At 52.1% G+C, this 19,976-nt stretch overlaps 1 protein-coding gene across 2 annotated transcripts in view; it reads right to left on the reverse strand.

Moving 5' to 3' along the window:
* Positions 1-19,976, reverse strand: part of CD79A (CD79a molecule) — a 180,338-nt gene that overhangs the window by 124,632 nt on the left and 35,730 nt on the right. For both annotated transcript variants that reach the window (XR_015297664.1, XM_086933025.1), the window contains exon 3: positions 17,500-17,618. Coding sequence is in view for 1 of the 2 variants with exons in the window: in XM_086933025.1 (XP_086789151.1) it covers positions 17,500-17,618 (119 nt within the window). In the remaining variant the exon portion in view is untranslated. The remainder of the gene's footprint in view (positions 1-17,499; positions 17,619-19,976) is intronic.

The following is a 19,976-nucleotide window of genomic DNA, read 5'->3' on the forward strand; positions in this document are numbered from 1 at the left end:
CAAGATGTGTGCTGATATATGAGCGCCGGAAAACAAGATGTGTGCTGATTTATGAGCACCGTACAACAAGATGTGTGCTGATATCTGAGCGCCGTACAACAAGGTGTGTGCTGATATATGAGCGCCGCACAACAAGTTGTGTGCTGATATATGAGCGCCGTACAACAAGATGTGTGCTGATATATGAGCGCCATACAACAAGGTGTGTGCTGATATATGAGCGCCGTACAACAAGATGTGTGCTGATATATGAGCACCGTACAACAACATCTGTGCTGCTATATGAGCGCTGAACAACAAGGTGAGTGCTGATATATGAGTGCCGCACAACAAGGTGAGTGCTGATATATGAGCGCCGTACAACAAGATGTGTGCTGATATATGAGCGCCTCACAACATGTGTGCTGATTTATGAGCGCCGCACAACAACATGTGTGCTGATTTATGAGCACCGTACAACAAGATGTGTGCTGATTTATGAGCATCGTACAACAAGGTGTGTGCTGATATATGAGCGCGGTACAGCAAGAGGTGTGCTGATATATGAGCGCCGTACAACATCTCTCCCCACAACCCCTGGTACGCAAGTCAGTATTGCTAGGGCTTTGTATCGCCTCTGTCCAGTCATCATCCTCCAGCTTGCCCAGTTCGGCTTACCATGACCCGCGGAGGGCCACCAGTGGGTCCAGTGCTTTGTTCATTATTTTATTTATATATGAGGGGAGTGGCCTTGTCAGTCATGGGATCTAGTAATACCCTATCTTCGAGTGGCGTGTATTCCACTATGTGCTCACCGCCTGGGATGTGACACTGTGGTGCATGTTTCGGTTATATGTATCTGTATTGTTATGAATAAGGCATCTCCTATTCCGTTTTGTAGGTCTTCAAAATCGATCATCTTTTGCCCTCTCCACACGTCTTCCAAACAGTCAATCCCCAGTAGTCCCCGTTTACGGAATCCCTGTAAATCACTGACTTATTTGAGTAACTTGTAGATGGATTAGTACTGTATCCACAAGGCACACACACCCATTCATAAATAAACAGAAAGCTCCAACAGTGGAGTAAACATACATTTATCTGTGATTTAGTTTGGTGTTATTAGAAGCTGCACTGCAAGTGTTGCATTATTTATATAATGAATTACAGCTACAGACAGTAATAGGCTAAATGTTAACTTAGAACAGGTATGCACCAATTTGCAGTCAGACAGTTTTGACATAAAGTCTTGCACACCTACCTCATCCCCTTGTATACTCATTATCCCTGTGATGTGGTACTCCAGGGCTACCTGCTTCCCATATTCTAAACAGAGTAGAATTCTCATGCAAGAACGTAGGGGCTGATTCATAGATCTAATCTGAGACAAAATCCTAAACGTACTACTTTTGGTATTCAAAGAAGACATTTAGTAGTAATAAAGTCAGGATTTTGTCTTACGTTAGGATTTTGTCTTAAAGTAGGATTTTTTTAAAGTTAGGATTTTGTATTAAGTTAAACTTAAGTTTGACTTAAGTTTTGGTCTTATAATCCTAATTTAAGACATAATCCTAACTTAAAACAAAATCCTAACTTTACTACTAAAAAATGCCTTCTGTGAATACCAAAAGTAGTAAGTTTAGGATTTTGTCTCAGATTAGTTCTGTGTAAGGCCCCCTTGGGTTGGGATGCACTCTTCTATGTGTGTGCTTAAACGGTTTTACAAGTGATGAGTAATATTTTCCTTCACAAATCATTAAGTAAAATGCTTCTTTTCATTCCAATCTTTTTAAGTTCCCACAATTATTGTTGGCTTACCAGCTGCAGCAGACGTCAGTAAAACAGCAACGTGTTTTGTACCATTTAGGGAACTTCTTCAGGCAGTCATGCCATTCTTCTCCTGTGTTTCTTAATTTTTACCACACTTAAGCGGAAATAGTATGGCGATGAAAACAATAATATCTAGGTTCGAGAAGTATGAAATTGTTTAAAAGAAATTATAACTGCTACAGTGTAAGACTATGGCTCTGGGAAGCCAGCAGTGAAGTAAAACAAGTGAAGTTGGCACTGGTCTAACACGGGGAATGGGATCTAGCCCGGGGCGAAAAATGTGAAACCTGTTGCACCAGCAGTGTGTGCACCAATGAGCATGGGCACTGTAGGTATCATAGGTGTGAAGGCTAGTACCAGGAAGGGCCAATGTGTCTGGGGGCCCTGGAACCTGCTGCCACAGTGTGCTTAGGGCCACTCAGGGCTCACAGGAGGGAGTCTTGGGCCTGCTGGTACTGGGTCCAGATTGGGTCCAGATTTCTAGCAGGAGACAAGCCTGGGGACGTCTGCCACTGGGTACACAGAGCCATAGTGGAGAAGCTAGGGCCAGACTGCTGCCAGGAAAAGCCACTGCATCTGGTGTCCCCAGAGGAGATGTCTGTGACCTGCTGGTACCAGGTTCAAGAGTCTCGGTGCCCATGCGCCTCTCAAGAGGGAGGCCTGGGGCCTTATGCCACTCTGTCCTCAGAGCCACTCAGGGCCTCATAGTAGCGAGGATGGGGGCTGCTGATGGCAAGAAAGGGCCACTGAACCTGTGGGACACACACAAGATAAGCCTGTGAGCTGCTGGTACCAAAGGTCAAGGGTCACTATGCCCAAGGTCCTCCCTGAGGAGAGGCTTGGGGCGCTGCCACAGCTTGCTTAGGGATCCCCCGAGGACTAACAGGAGAGAAGCCCCGTTAAATTGGTGCTAGGGCCGCCCTCACAGGGGGTGGGCATGGGTCTTGCCGCAAAGTGTGCTCGAATGTAACCTGGAGTGAAACCAGCTCAACACTCAACAGGAAGAGAATTACTCATACCTCTTTAAAAGTTGTATAGTGCTCTGAAATGCCTGCCTCACTGCTGCTGATGTAGTCACTGCCTGGTGTCACAGCGCCGCAGGGGCATGCTTTCTGATAAAGAGATATATTGGCAAAGTTAAAACTGGCACTGTACACAAAAGTCACTCTTTCATGTCAGAACATTATTTCTCGTCCCGCCATCTTCATCAGGAGCCCTCCGGAACTTTCCTCCGACTCAGGCACCTGGCCATAGGTTGTATAGTCACATAGGGGCATATTAGCAACAACTTGCGACAATTATTGCAAACCACGCTTAGCGCAATTTTTTTTAGCGCCTCCTATCCCTGGATTTTATCGTAGAGATAATGCAGTATTACCAACGTTTATCTCCACGGCGATAAAAAATCCAGCGATAGCGGTGAATCCCATCTATAACGTGAGATTTCCAGCAATAAAAATCCTATTGCTATGGAAAATATCGCAAATAGGCAGGTGGGGACTTAGCCATTGAATCCAACTCCCATTGACTAATATGGCTAAGCAAGGTTTTTACCAGGTGTAAAATGCTGACGCTAATTGCGGTTAGCACACGTTTTTTTAATCTCGTTGTGGTATTGTTAATAGGCGATAGCTGTGTTAGCGACTGCTTTCAGTCGCTACCAGTTTGGGTACGCCCACTTTGTCATTAGCGATAAATATCGCTGCCATGCTAAGCGGGCCCCAAACCGGTCGCTATCGCCTGGAAGCTGTCGCTAACTGCTGTTAGCGACAGCTTTTTAATTGGGCGATAAACAAATCGCTGCTTTATGTGCAAAAAGTGTTGCTAAAGCGGAGATAACGCCCTTGCTAATATGTCCCATAGTTTTAAGAAGTATACGGTTTTGAGGTCTCTTTTTGCACTGTTGTGCTTGCACTTGTGTTTGCCCTCACTGTGAATGCTGGACCGGAAGTACAGGATGAAAGAACAGGTGTGGTTGCTGAACTAACGGTTTCGTCTTTCTGTACCTTATCAAGCAAGTTAAAAGCTACAGCCTGGGCGAAAGGGGAGGGTCAAATCTGGTACCACCCAGGGAGCCACAAAGACATGTTAAGACATGGGCAAATTGGGCTTTGGCAGACAATCTTGCCCTGATGACCTTAAATAATTTTTAACCCCTTCGATGCTGGTGACGGAACCATTCCGTCATCAGTCACAGTTGAGCTGTGCTGATGACGGAATGGTTCCGTCACGACCACACCCTGTTCTGCATTGTCCAGCACAGGGGAGGAATTCAATCAGCAGCCAAGGTGTTAAACAGGGGGTTTTAAATACAGTTTTCCTTTAAAAATTTAATGTGAGTGATGTGTGAGAATCTCTTACAGACGTTTTGCAGAATTATGTGTTTATGTTTCATGCAACATCCATAAAAACAAGTTTCTTTTAGACCAAAACAGGACCGTACGTATGAGAAATGGGAGGGTGTCACTGAGATTATTTACAGTAAGGTTAGTGAGCTGCTGCTGTGTTACAATATTGAAAACAAACCTCACTATTGCTGAATATTAGAGGAAAATACATTAAGAATTTAGACAAGTGTGCAAACTTGGCCAAAGAGGGCATAAACAGCTGAAACTGGATCATAAACTCGAAGCTTTTCCAAAGATGGGCCCCCAAAACATGTTTGGTCCAGGGCCCGAAAATCCTAAAGATGTTCCTGGGGAGCTATCTTAGGAAAGGTCGGCCCTCTGTGAGCCTCTTCCAACCTGAACTAGGACATTTCCTTCTTCAGCCTCCTTCAGTTGCCCCTCTCTCACTCACACACATTCCTCCCACACCCAAAAGCAAAACTGGACGGCACTCATTCTCCTACATCACACTCAGGACCTGAAAAGACCTCCCTCAACACACCTGAGCCTCCTCCTCCCTTCTTGAGACCTCCCTCAACACACCAGAGCCTCCTCCTCACTTCTTGAGACCTCCTTCAACACACCAGAGCCTCCTCCTCACTTCTTGAGACCTCCCTCGGCACATCAGAGCCTCCTCCTCGCTTCTTGGGACCTCCCTCACACATCAGAGCCTCCTCCTCACGTCTTGAGACCTCCCTCAACACCTAAGAGCCTCCTCTTCTGCCTTCCTGAGACCTCCCTCAACACACCAGAGGCTCCTCCTCACTTCTTGAGACCTCCCTCAACACACCGGAGCCTCCTCCTCGCTTCTTGAGACCCCCTCAACACACCAGAGCCTCCTCCTCACTTCTTGAGACCTCCCTCAACACACCAGAGCCCCCTCCTCGCTTCTTGAGACCTCCCTCAACACACCAGAGCCCCCTCCTCCCTCCTTGAAACCTCCCTCAACACATCAGAGCCTCCTCCTCCCTCCTTGAAACCTCTCTCAACACACCAGAGCCTCCTCCTCACGTCTTGAGACCTCCCTCAACACCTAAGAGCCTCCTCTTCTGCCTTCCTGAGACCTCCCTCAACACACGAGAGCCTCCTCCTCACGTTTTGAGACCTCCCTCAACACCTAAGAGCCTCCTCTTCTGCCTTCCTGAGACCTCCCTCAGCACACCAGAGCCTCCTCCTCACTTCTTGAGACCTCCCTCAACACACCAGAGCCTCCTCCTCACTTCTTGAGAACTCCCTCAACACACCAGAGCCTCCTCCTCCCTTCTTGAGACCTCCCTCAACACATCAGAGCCTCCTCCTCCCTCCTTGAAACCTCCCTCAACACATCAGAGCCTCCTCCTCCCTTCTTGAGACCTCCCTCAACACACCAGAGCCCCCTCCTCCCTCATTGAAACCTCCCTCAACACATCAGAGCCTCCTCCTCCCTCCTTGAAACCTCCCTCAACACACCAGAGCCTCCTCATCTCTTCTTGAGACCTCCCTCAACACACCAGAGCCCCCTCCTTGCTTCTTGAGACCTCCCTCAACACACCAGAGCCCCCTCATCCCTCCTTGAAACCTCCCTCAACACATCAGAGCCTCCTCCTCCCTCCTTGAAACCTCCCTCAACACACCAGAGCCTCCTCCTCACGTCTTGAGACCTCCCTCAACACCTAAGAGCCTCCTCTTCTGCCTTCCTGAGACCTCCCTCAACACACCAGAGCCTCCTCCTCACATCTTGAGACCTCCCTCAACACCTAAGAGCCTCCTCTTCTGCCTTCCTGAGACCTCCCTCAACATACCAGAGCCTCCTCCTCACATCTTGAGATCTCCCTCAACACACCAGAGCCTCCTCCTCACTTCTTGAGACCTCCCTCAACACACCAGAGCCTCCTCCTCACTTCTTGAGACCTCCCTCAACACACCAGAGCCTCCTCCTCACTTCTTGAGACCTCCCTCAACACACCAGAGCCTGCTCCTCACTTCTTGAGACCTCCCTCAACACACCAGAGCCTCCTCCTGGCTTCTTGAGACCTCCCTCAACACATCAGAGCCTCCTCATCTCTTTTTGAGACCCCTCTACACACCAGAGCCTCCTCCTCACGTCTTGAGACCTCCCCCACACATCAGAGCCTCCTCCTCACTTCTTGAGATCTTTCTCAACACATCAGAGCCTCCTCCTCGCTTCTTGAGACCTCACTCAACACATCAGAGCCTCCTCCTCATCTTCTTGAGACCTCCCTCAACACCTCAGAGCCTCCTCTTCACTTCTTGAGAACTCCTCAACACATCGGAGCCTCCTCCTCTCTTCTCGAGACCTCCCTCCACACATTGGAGCCTACTCCTCACTTCTTGAGACCTCCCTCAACACATCAGAGCCTCCTCCTCACTTCTTGAGACCTCCCTCAACACACCAGAGCCTCCTCCTCACTTCTTGAGACCTCCCTCAACACATCAGAGCCTCCTCCTCGCTTCTTGAGACCTCCCTCAACACACCAGAGCCTCCTCCTCGCTTCTTGAGACCTCCCTCAACACACCAGAGCCTCCTCCTCCCTTCTTGAGACCTCCCTCAACACACCTGAGCCTCCTCCTCGCGCCTTGAGACCTCCTGGAACACATCAGAGCCTCCTCCTCCCTCCTTGAAACCTCCCTCAACACATCAGAGCCTCCTCCTCCCTTCTTGAGACCTCCCTCAACACACCAGAGCCCCCTCCTCCCTCCTCAAAACCTCCCTCAACACATCAGAGCCTCCTCCTCCCTCCTTGAAACCTCCCTCAACACACCAGAGCCTCCTCATCTCTTCTAGAGACCTCCCTCAACACACCAGAGCCTCCTCCTCCCTTCTTGAGATCTCCCTCAACACACCAGAGGCCCCTCCTTGCTTCTTGAGACCTCCCCCAACACACCAGAGCCCCCTCCTCCCTCCTTGAAACCTCCCTCAACACATCAGAGCCTCCTCCTCCCTCCTTGAAACCTCCCTCAACACACCAGAGCCTCCTCCTCACGTCTTGAGACCTCCCTCAACACCTAAGAGCCTCCTCTTCTGCCTTCCTGAGACCTCCCTCAACACACCAGAGCCTCCTCCTCACGTCTTGAGACCTCCCTCAACACACCAGAGCCTCCTCCTCACTTCTTGAGACCTCCCTCAACACACCGGAGCCTCCTCCTCCCTTCTTGAGACCTCCCTCAACACACCAGAGCCCCCTCCTCCCTCCTTGAAACCTCCCTCAACACATCAGAGCCTCCTCCTCCCTTCTTGAGACCTCTCTCAACACACCAGAGCCCCTCCTCCCCCCTTGAAACCTCCCTCAACACATCAGAGCCTCCTCCTCACTCCTTGAGACCTCCCTCAACACATCAGAGCCTCCTCCTCACTCCTTGAGACCTCCCTCAATACACCAGAGCCTCCTCCTCACTTCTTGAGACCTCTCTCAACACACCAGAGCCCCCTCCTCCTTTCTTGAGACCTCCCTCAACACACCAGAGCCCCCTCCTCGCTTCTTGAGACCTCCCTCAACACACCAGAGCCCCCTCCTCGCTTCTTGAGACCTCCCTCAACACACCAGAGCCCCCTCCTCCCTCCTTGAAACCTCCCTCAACACACCATAGCCTCCTCCTCACGTCTTGAGACCTCCCTCAACACCTAAGAGCCTCCTCTTCTGCCTTCCTGAGACCTCCCTCAACACACCAGAGCCTCCTCCTCACTTCTTGAGACCTCCCTCAACACCAGAGACTCCTCCTCCTCGCTTCTTGAGACCTCCTTCAACACACCAGAGCCTCCTCCTCGCTTCTTGAGACCTTCTTCAACACACCAGAGCCTCCTCCTTGCTTCTTGAGACCTCCTTCAACACACCAGAGCTTCCTCCTCGCTTCTTGAGACCTCCCTCAACACACCAGAGCCTCCTCCTCACTTCTTGAGACCTCCTTCAACACACCAGAGCCTCCTCCTCACTTCTTTAGACCTCCTTCAATACACCAGAGCCTCCTCCTCACTTCTTGAGACCTCCCTCAACACACCAGAGCCTCCTCCTCCCTTCTTGAGACCTCCCTCAACACACCAGAGCCTCCTACTCCTTTCTTGAGACCTCCCTCAACACATCAGAGCCTCCTCCTCACTTCTTTAGACCTCCTTCAACACACCAGAGCCTCCTCCTCACTTCTTGAGACCACCCTCAACACACCAGAGCCTCCTCCTCACTTCTTGAGACCTCCCTCAACACACCAGAGCCTCCTCCTCACTTCTTGAGACCTCCCTCAACACCTACGAACCTCCTCTTCTGCCTTCCTGAGACCTCCCTCAACACACCAGAGCCTCCTCCTCACTTCTTGAGACCTCCCTCAACACACCAGAGCCCCCTCCTCACTTGAGTTCTGCAAGAAGCTGAAGATCTGACTCTTCATGCGAGCACCTTGGGGACCTCACATCTACACACCAGGCCACATGCCTGGATATCCTCTCGGGTGATAAGTGTGCTTTACAAATCAACGTAACATAACAGGCTAATAGAATGCCAGCACTGACATCATACCAAGCACACACAGGTGTTTGAGGACATGTAAATGTAAATGTAAATGTACAGGAATTTATATAGCGCAAATCACCAACCGGTTTCTAAGCGCTTGCTTAGGGAACCCGTCCTGGTATTCCCCTGTGAGATAACCCGAGCAGGGTATCCGCAAGGTGAAAGCCAGACATCCACCGTGAGGGGCCTTTGTGGAGATTAAGCAAGCTATTGCCCAGAGTCGCAGAGTGTGAACCCGTGAATCGAGTAGGCACCGGAGAGAGAATTGTCGAGTCCAAGGACATTTTAGGACTCAAGACCCCGCCGAGCCAGGAATTGAACCCTGGTACCGGGCTGACCTCTGCTTTCCAGGTCTGCCTCCTCTAACCAGTGAGCCACACTTGGGTATTAACACCGCACAAAGCCCGACGTGTCTGTGCATGACATCACTCTTATAGCTCATGTTCACAAGACTGTACGCGGCTAGTGTCACTCGAGCCCCATGCAGAGACCCTCAGGGTGGTGACCGGACAGTACCACTCACACTTCATGTCCAAACCCCAGAGGTGTGATGGGATAAAACATCACACTCCGGGTGCAGAGGCCCCAAGGGTGGTGATTGGATAGGACAGAACTAGACAGTCATCATTCACAGGTGCCAAGGATTGTGACAGGAAAGAACCACTCATTCCTCTTGCACCAGCCCCGAGGATTGCAATATGGTACAACCACTCACTCCTTGCTACTGAACCATTCACACCTCATATAGAAGCTCTCAGGATGGAGACAGGACAAAGGACAATACTGCTCACACCTTATTCACAGACTTCAGGGGTGTGGCAGGATAGAACCACTCACTCCTGTGGCAGAAGCCCTCAGGATGGAGACAGGACAATACTGCTCACACCTTATTCACAGGCTTCAGGGGTGTGGCAGGATAGAACCACTCACTCCTGTGGCAGAGGCCCTCAGGATGGTGATAGGACAGAACCACTCACTGCTCGTGCCCAGGCCCCAGGATTGTGCTAGGACCCACCCCCTCCCCCCCCCCCCCCCCACCCAGGGTTGTGTTAAGGTAGAACCACTCCCTACTCATGCCCCTAACCCCACAATTGTGATATGATACAACCACTCACTCCTCGTGCACAGGACAGTGATAAGATAGAGCCACTCACTGCTCAAACACACCCCTCCGGACTGTGATTGGAAAAAACCACTCCCTGCCCAAGAACACCCCCTCCTCCCTCCGGACTGTGATTGGAAGGAACCACTCCCTGCCCAAGAACACCCCCTCCTCCCCCCGGACTGTGATTGGAAGGAACCACTCCCTGCTCATGCACACACACACACAGGACTGTGATAGGATGGAACAACTCACTGCTCAAGCACACACTCCCAGGACTGTGATAGGACAGAACCCTTCACTTTTCATATCCACAACCCCAGGATTGTGATAGGAGGGAAACACTCACTTTTCATATCGAGACCTCCAGGATTGTGATAGGAGCGAACCGCTCACTTTTAATGTCCAGACCTCAGGCAAGTGATAGGACAGAACCACTCACTTTTAATGTCCAGACCCCCAGGATTGTGATAGGAGGGAACCACTCACTTTTAATGTCCAGACCCCAGGATAGTGATGGGACAGAACCACTCACTTTTAATGTCCAGACCCCCAGGATTGTGATAGGACAGAACCACTCACTTTTAATGTCCAGACCCCCAGGATTGTGATAGGACAGAACCACTCACTTCTAATGTCCAGACCCCCAGGATTGTGATAGGACAGAACCACTCACTTTTAATGTCCAGACCCCCAGGATTGTGATAGGAGGGAACCACTCACTTTTAATGTCCAGACCCGCAGGATTGTGATAGGACAAAACTACTCACTTTTAATGTCCAGACCAACAGGATTGTGATAGGACAGAACCACTTACTTTTAATGTCCAGACCCCCAGGATTGTGATAGGACAGAACTACACACTTTTAATGTCCAGACCAACAGGATTGTGATGGGAGGGAGCCACTTACTCCCATTCACAGGCCCCAGGTAGGTACCGGGTTAGGGCCACGCACAGCTCATGTGGATACCCACAGGGTTGTGATAGGTTACAACCACTCACTCCTGTGGAATGGCTCCCAGGACTGTAATAGAATACAGCCCCTCAATGCTGTGCACAGTCCATATGCTGTACTGGAATAGGGCCTCTCTCACCTTATGCACAGGCCCAACAACTGGGATATAATAAAACCACTCACTCCTTATACACATAACTCCAGGACTGTGATATGAGTAAACCACCCACTTCTCATGCAGAGGCCCTCTGGGTGGCGCCCGCTTAGAATAGAACCACTCACTCCTCCTGCAGAGGCCCTCTGGGTGGCGGGCTTAGAATAGAACCACTCACTCATCCTGCAGAGGCCCTCGAGGTGCCGCAAGCTTAGGATAGAACCACCCACTCCTCCTGTGCAGGTCCTCGGGGTGGCGCTAGCTTATGATAGAACCACTCACTCTTCAATCTGAGGCCCTCAGGGAGGCACTAGCTTAGGATAGAACCACTCACTCCTCACGCAGAGGCCTTCGAGGTGGCGCTAGCTTAGGATAGAACCACTCACTCCTCCTGCAGAAGCTCTTGGGGTGGAGCTAGCTTAGGATAGAACCACTCACTCCTCATGCAGAGGCCCTCTGGGTGGCACTAGCTTAGAATAGAACCACTCACTCCTCCTGAAGAGGCCCTCGGGGTGGCGCTAGCTTAGGATAGAACCACTCACTCCTCCTGCAGATGCCCTCAGGTGGTACTAGCTTAGGATAGAACCACTCACTCCTCATGTAGAGGCCCTCGGGAGGCGCTAGCTTAGGATAGACCTACTCATTTCTCCTGCAGAGGCCCTCGGGTGGTACTAGCTTAGGATAGAACCACTCACTCCTCATGCTGAGGCCCTCAAGTTGGCATTAGCTTAGGATAGAACTACTCGCTCCTCCTGCAGAGGCCTTGGGGTGGTGCTAGCTTAGGATAGAACCACTCACACCTCATGCTGAGGCCCTCAGGGAGGCTCTAGCTTAGGATAGAACCACTCACTCCTCATGCTGAGGCCCTCAAGGTGGCGCTAGCTTAGGATAGAACCACTCACTCCTCATGCTGAGGCCCTCAAGGTGGCGCTAGCTTAGGATAGAACCACTCGCTCCTCCTGCAGAGGCCCTCAGGGCGGCGCTAGCTTAGGATAGAACCACTCACTCCCCATGCAGATGCCCTTGGGGTGGTGCTAGCTTAGGATAGAACCACTCACTCCCCATGCAGAGGCCCTCGGGCGGTGCTAGCTTAGGATAGAACCACTCACTCCCCATGCAGAGGCCCTCGGGCGGTGCTAGCTTAGGATAGAACCACTCACTCCCCATGCAGAGGCCCTCGGGCGGTGCTAGCTTAGGATAGAACCACTCACTCTTCCTGTAGAGGCCCTTGGGGTGGCTCTAGCTTAGGACAGAACCACTCACACCTCATGCTGAGGCCCTCGGATGGCGCTAGCTTAGGATAGAACCACTCACTCCTCATGCTGAGGCCCTCAAGGTGGCTCTAGCTTAGGATAGCAACCACTCACTCCTCCTGCAGAGACCCTTGAGGTGGTGCTAGCTTAGGACAGAACCACTCACACATCATGCTGAGGGCCTCGGATGGCGCTAGCTTAGGATAGAACCACTCACTCCTCATGCTGAGGCCCTCAAGGTGGCGCTAGCTTAGGATAGAACCACTCACACCTCATGCTGAGGCCCTTGGGGTGGCGCTAGCTTAGGATAGAACCACTCACTCCTCATGCTGAGGCCCTCAAGGTGGCGCTAGCTTAGGATAGAACCAATCACACCTCATGCTGAGGCCCTTGGGGTGGCGCTAGCTTAGGATAGAACCACTCACTCCTCATGCTGAGGCCCTCAAGGTGGCGCTAGCTTAGGATAGAACCACTCACTCCTCATGCTGAGGCCCTCAATGTGGCGCTAGCTTAGGATAGAACCACTCACTCCTCATGCTGAGGCCCTTGGGGTGGTGCTAGCTTAGGATAGAACCACTCACTCCTCATGCTGAGGCCCTCAAGGTGGCGCTAGCATAGGATAGAACCACTCACACCTCATGCTGAGGCCCTTGGGGTGGCGCTAGCTTAGGATAGAACCACTCACTCCTCATGCTGAGGCCCTCAAGGTGGCGCTAGCTTAGGATAGAACCACCCACTCCTCATGCTGAGGCCCTCAAGGTGGCGCTAGCTTAGGATAGAACCACTCACTCCTCATGCTGAGGCCTTTGGGGTGGTGCTAGCTTAGGATAGAACCACTCACTCCTCATGCTGAGGCCCTCAGGGTGGCGCTAGCTTAGGATAGAACCACTCACACCTCATGCTGAGGCCCTTGGGGTGGCGCTAGCTTAGGATAGAACCACTCACTCCTCATGCTGAGGCCCTCAAGGTGGCGCTAGCTTAGGATAGAACCACTCACTCCTCATGCTGAGGCCCTCAAGTTGGCGCTAGCTTAGGATAGAACCACTCACTCCTCATGCTGAGGCCCTTGGGGTGGTGCTAGCTTAGGATAGAACCACTCACACCTCATGCTGAGGCCCTTGGGGTGGCTCTAGCTTAGGACAGAACCACTCACTTCTCATGCAGAGGCCCTTGGATGGGGCTAGCTTAGGATAGAACCACCCACTCCTCATGCAGAGACCCTCGGGGTGGCTCTAGCTTAGGATAGAACCACTCATTCCTCATGCAGAGGCCCTCAGGGTGGCACTAGCTCATGATAGAACCACTCACTCCTCATTCAGATGCCCCCGGGTGGCGCTAGCTTAGGATAGAACCACTCACTCCTCCTACAAAGGCCCTCGGGTGAGGCTAGCTTAGGATAGAACCACCCACTCCTCATGCAGAGACCCTTGAGGTGGTGCTAGCTTAGGACAGAACCACTCACACCTCATGCTGAGGCCCTCAAGGTGGCGCTAGCTTAGGATAGAACCACTCACACCTCATGCTGAGGCCCTTGGGGTGGCGCTAGCTTAGGATAGAACCACTCACTCCTCATGCTGAGGCCCTTGGGGTGGTGCTAGCTTAGGATAGAACCACTCACTCCTCATGCTGAGGCCCTCAAGGTGGCGCTAGCTTAGGATAGAACCACTCACACCTCATGCTGAGGCCCTTGGGATGGCGCTAGCTTAGGATAGAACTACTCACTTCTCATGCTGAGGCCCTCAAGGTGGCGCTAGCTTAGGATAGAACCACTCACTCCTCATGCTGAGGCCCTCAAGGTGGCGCTAGCTTAGGATAGAACCACTCACTCCTCATGCTGAGGCCCTTGGGGTGGTGCTAGCTTAGGATAGAACCACTCACACCTCATGCTGAGGCCCTTGGGGTGGCGCTAGCTTAGGACAGAACCACTCACCTCTCATGCAGAGGCCCTTGGGGTGTAGCTAGCTTAGGATAGAACCACTCACTCCTCATGCTGAGGCCCTCAAGGTGGCGCTAGCTTAGGATAGAACCACTCACTCCTCATGCTGAGGCCCTTGGGGTGGTGCTAGCGTAGGATAGAACCACTCACTCCTCATGCTGAGGCCCTCAAGGTGGCACCAGCTTAGGATAGAACCACTCACTCCTCATGCTGAGGCCCTTGGGGTGGCGCTAGCTTAGGATAGAACCACTCATTCCTCATGCTGAGGTCCTCAAGGTGGCGCTAGCTTAGGATAGAACCACTCACTCCTCATGCTGAGGCCCTTGGGGTGGTGCTAGCTTAGGATAGAACCACTCACTCCTCATGCTGAGGCCCTCAAGGTGGCGCTAGCTTAGGATAGAACCACTCACTCCTCATGCTGAGGCCCTTGGGGTGGTGCTAGCTTAGGATAGAACCACTCACTCCTCATGCTGAGGCCCTCAAGGTGGCGCTAGCTTAGGATAGAACCACTCACTCCTCATGCTGAGGCCCTTGGGTGGTGCTAGCTTAGGATAGAACCACTCACTGCTCATGCTGAGGCCCTCAAGGTGGCGCTAGCTTAGGATAGAACCACTCACTCTTCATGCTGAGGCCCTTGGGGTGGTGCTAGCTTAGGATAGAACCACTCACTCCTCATGCTGAGGCCCTCAAGGTGGCGCTAGCTTAGGATAGAACCACTCACTCCTCATGCTTAGGCCCTCAAGGTGGCGCTAGCTTAGGATAGAACCACTCACTCCTCATGCTGAGGCTCTTGGGGTGGTGCTAGCTTAGGATAGAACCACTCACTCCTCATGCTGAGGCCCTCAAGTTGGCATTAGCTTAGGATAGAACTACTCGCTCCTCCTGCAGAGGCCTTGGGGTGGTGCTAGCTTAGGATAGAACCACTCACACCTCATGCTGAGGCCCTTGGGGTGGCGCTAGCTTAGGATAGAACCACTCACTCCTCATGCTGAGGCCCTCAAGGTGGCGCTAGCTTAGGATAGAACCACTCACTCCTCATGCTGATGCCCTCAAGGTGGCGCTAGCTTAGGATAGAACCACTCACTCCTCATGCTGAGGCCCTCAAGGTGGCGCTAGCTTAGGATAGAACCACTCACTCCTCATGCTGAGGCCCTCAAGGTGGCGCTAGCTTAGGATAGAACCACTCACTTCTCATGCTGAGGCCCTTGGGGTGGTGCTAGCTTAGGATAGAACCACTCACTCCTCATGCTGAGGCCCTTGGGGTGGCGCTAGCTTAGGATAGAACCACTCATTCCTCATGCTGAGGTCCTCAAGGTGGCGCTAGCTTAGGATAGAACCACTCACTCCTCATGCTGAGGCCCTTGGGGTGGTGCTAGCTTAGGATAGAACCACTCACTCCTCATGCTGAGGCCCTCAAGGTGGCGCTAGCTTAGGATAGAACCACTCACTCCTCATGCTGAGGCCCTTGGGGTGGTGCTAGCTTAGGATAGAACCACTCACACCTCATGCTGAGGCCCTTGGGGTGGTGCTAGCTTAGGATAGAACCACTCATTCCTCATGCTGAGGTCCTCAAGGTGGCGCTAGCTTAGGATAGAACCACTCACACCTCATGCTGAGGCCCTTGGGGTGGCGCTAGCTTAGGACAGAACCACTCACTTCTCATGCAGAGGCCCTCAGATGGGGCTAGCTTAGGATAGAACCACCCACTCCTCATGCAGAGACCCTCAAGGTGGCGCTAGCTTAGGATAGAACCACTCATTCATGATTCATAGCCTCTCCCCGCATATTGTGACAAGAATAAACCCCCCATCCCTCATGCAAATGACTTCAGAAATGACAGGACCCCCCACTTCAGTCCCCAGGATAGTGATAGGACTGTGCCACAACACTGCACTTGCAAGCCCACACAACTATGAAAGGACTGTGCCACTCACACTGCACGTGCAGGCCCTCAGTACTGTGATTGGACTGTGCCACTCACAATGCACAGGCAGGCCCTCAGGACTGTGATTGGACGGTGCCATTCACACTGCGCGTGCAGGCCCTCAGGACTGTGATTGGACTGTGCCACTCACAATGCACAGGCAGGCCCTCAGGACTGTGATTGGACGGTGCCATTCACACTGCGCGTGCAGGCCCTCAGGACTGTGATTGGACTGTGCCACTCACAATGCACAGGCAGGCCCTCAGGACTGTGATTGGACGGTGCCACTCACACTGCACGTGCAGGCCCTCCGGACTGTGATTGGAGGTGCAAACACCCCCAGATCATGCTGGTGCAGTGGCACTCACAATTCATGCAAATGTCTCCCAATGGCGATATTTGCATTGTTCCAACCACACCTCATATGCAGGCTGTCAGTGTTATTGGCTGGAACCAGTACTATGGGCTTGAGCTTCAAGACACACAGGGGGGGTCACAAAAGTAGTAACGCCCTGGCTAAGGGAGGCCTTACCGAACTGTACCTATGAGCAGAACCCAGCGTAAATCAAACGCCTTGTCCATAAGCAGTATTATTTCAAGACCGCAGGAAAGGAAAATTTTCTGTAACCAAATGAGAAATGTGTATTGCCTGTTGATTATATCTGTATCAAATGTGCAATTGATCTGTTATACTAAGTATCAAAAAGTTTCAATAAAAATATATATTTTTTAAAAGTGTTATTGGATTGGACCCTTTATGCTTGCGTAGGGCATCTGACATGCCCTGCACATGCCCCACCCAGGGTTGTGCTCATAGGGCCAGTCGCACTTCATGCAGAAGCCCCCAGGATTGTGATTGGACTGGGTCAATGATACCCCATGCACAGACCTCCTATGGATTGTGGTGGTGTCAAGCTACTGACATCCCTTCACATGCCCCCAGGATTGTGATGGGATAAGGCCACTCCCACATCACGCACAGCCACCCCAACTCCCCCGCACCGGGGTTGGGATGCGTTTGCACAATCACACCTCATGCGCACACCAACTAAGGAATACGCTAATGTGTGGCCACTACCCCCCCACCTCTCCCCCAGGCACATGCCCTCTAGGATTGTGCTGGGATAGGGCCACAGACCGCCCAGGCACATACCCCTAGGATTGGGCTGGGATAGGGCCACTGACCCCCCAGGCACATACCCCTAGGATTGTGCTGGGATAGGGCCATTGACCCCCCAGACACATGCCCCTAGGATTGAGCTCATATGGGCCACTGACCCCCCAGGCACATGCCCCCTAGGATTGTGCTCAGATAGGGCCACTGACCCCCCAGGTACAGGCCACCCCCAGAATGTGGTGGGATAGGAATGCTTCCACCTCATGATTCTGCTTCCAAGATTATATTTTTGTAGGATCACTCATATCTTATGCACAGCCTTCACCATCACATATGGCTAGTAAATAGTGACAGCTCACCTGGAAAAGGAGGATGGTGCCGGGTACCACGGCACAGATTAGCAGGATCACACCCTCAGCCGTGATGATGGTATTCTTGGTCCCTTCCTCCAGCTGCAGCAAGGCTTTGGGAACAGGCTCTGCAATGCAGAAAGCGTAGAAGTCCTTGAGTTTAGGGTTAGAGTTCTGTGTTACAGTGCCATCCAATAGAGCTACAGTGCAACCGCGGAGCTCAAGGGGGCGGAGTCCTAGCGCACCCCCCAATAATGTGCTCAGGTGTGGAGAACATGGGACACCAGCCCCTCATTGGCCCAAATCTTGTTCATGACAAACAGACCCCTGCAAGGCCTTGTCATGGGTCCTGTGGGAGTCTGTGGTTGCTGGGCAGTATCCTGGTCTACCAGGGCCACAATACTAGCCCCCTCCAGTGTGGGCCCTTGACAGTTCAGGGGTAGCAAGGGTGAACAGCCAGAGCTTACCCTGACAGGTGGTTCGGGTTAGAGGCTGAGACACGGTATGATAATAATATCCAGTAAACCCAGTTTACAGTATCTGAAGCCCAATTGACAGTATGTGATTCATCTTCAAAGAAGAATACCAGTTTTTTTAAAGGTAGGTAAATAGGTCGTTACCAGCGTGGCACTAGAGCTGATGCTAACCTATAGGAAGGGTGGTTCAGCTCCTGGCTGTAACTTCAAATTTCTGAGAAGGGTCTGACCCTCAGGCAGTGGGCTTGAGTCTCAATCAGTAGGCCTCAGTCAATGGGGTTGAGTCTCAGTCAATGGGGTTGAGTCTCAGTCAATGGAGTTGAGTCTCAGTCAATGAAGTTGAGTCTCAGGGCCCGTTCACAGAACTAACTTATCTCAAAATCCTAAACACACTACTTTTGGTATTCACAGAATGCACTTACTACTTTTGGTATTCACAGAATGGATTTACGACTACTAACTTTACTTCTCCACTTGGGCCGTAGATTCCGGCCCGGAGGCAGAGCTTCCGGCCTGGAGGTGGAGCTTTTGCCCGGAGGCGGAGCTTCCGGCCCAGAGATGGGGATTCTGGCCGGTGGCGGAGTTTTAGCCATGGCCGAAATCTCCACCTCCGGGCCGGAATTTCCGCCTCTAGGTCGGAAGCTCCGCCTCCAGGTCGGAAGCTCCGCCTCTGGGCCAGAAGCTCCGCCTCCGGGCCAGAAGCTCCGCCTCCGGGCCGGAAGCTCCGGCCCAAGTGTGGCCGTAAAATTAGTAATCATAAATCCATTCTGTGAATACCAAAAGTAGTAAGTGCATTCTGTGAATACCAAAAGTAGTAAGTGCATTCTGTGAATACCAAAAGAAGTACGTTTAGGATTTTGTCTTAAGTTAATTCTGTAAATCGGGCACATAGTCAATGGGTTGAGTCTCAGTCAGTGGGCTTGAGTATCAATGAGTAGGCCTCAGTCAATGGCGCTGGCGCTAATGACCGAACCGCTCCGTTATGAGAACCGAAGGAGTTAATAAAGTTTGTGACAGTGCGTTCAGTTAACGGCTGCATGCGGAAGAATAAAGATGTGCAAACCAGAGCTCTGTCCGTGGCGTGGTCTGTTACATGCTCTCGGGCTGGGGAGGGCAGTTCAGTCACTACAGAACTGAAGAGATGAGGATTGCTCTATCCGCCCATCAGTTCATTTCATTCTAGGGTAGGATGTCACAATAAAGGGAATAGGCATGCTGTCATTTCACCTGCAGGATAAATGACCACACACAAGCGTGTGTGCACCCACGTGCACACACGCACACACACCGTTCTGCATCCCAGTTATGTGGGAACTGATGCAGGCTTCACAGGAGAGGGTCGAAGGTCACCTCAACACCAGGCGTGCAGGTAAATCTGGCTGGCCGGATCTGAAGCAGTACCTCCACTTGAAGTTCAGGAGTACACTTTGTGTGTACCATGTGCCCCCTTTTAACTGAGCTCTGCTCTCGTCACCAACATCTCTCATTGAAAGGTGTACGTCCTCCCGCGGGAGTGAAGACTGCAGAGTCCACGGAGAGAAAAATAGAGGACGGGTCAGAAAAAGGCTCAGGACTGTGAGGCTTCCCACAGCCATGCAGAGGACTTCAGCTGCGAGAAACATCGGCCCCTTGGGGACCCGAATAGTGTTCATGGCAGAGGGGGTACCTGCCCCACAGGTACCCCTACAGTGTTCATGGCAGAGGGGGCACCTGCTCTTGGGTACCCCTACAGTGTTCATGGCAGAGGGGCTACCTGCCCCACATGTACCCCTACGGTGTTCACGGCAGAGGAGTCACCTGCCCTTGGATACCCCTACAGTGTTCATGGCAGAGGGGGCACTTGCCCTTGGGTACCCCTACAGTGTTCATGGCAGAGGGGACACCTGCTCTCGGGTACCCCTACAGTGTTCATGGCAGAGGGGGCACCTGCTCTCGGGTACCCCTAGAGTGTTCATGGCAGAGGGGGCACCTGCTCTCGGGTACCCCTACAGTGTTCATGGCAGAGGGGGC

This window comes from Lissotriton vulgaris, chromosome 7 (genome assembly GCF_964263255.1).
Source record: "Lissotriton vulgaris chromosome 7, aLisVul1.2, whole genome shotgun sequence".
In the NCBI taxonomy this organism is placed as follows: Eukaryota; Metazoa; Chordata; class Amphibia; order Caudata; family Salamandridae; genus Lissotriton; species Lissotriton vulgaris.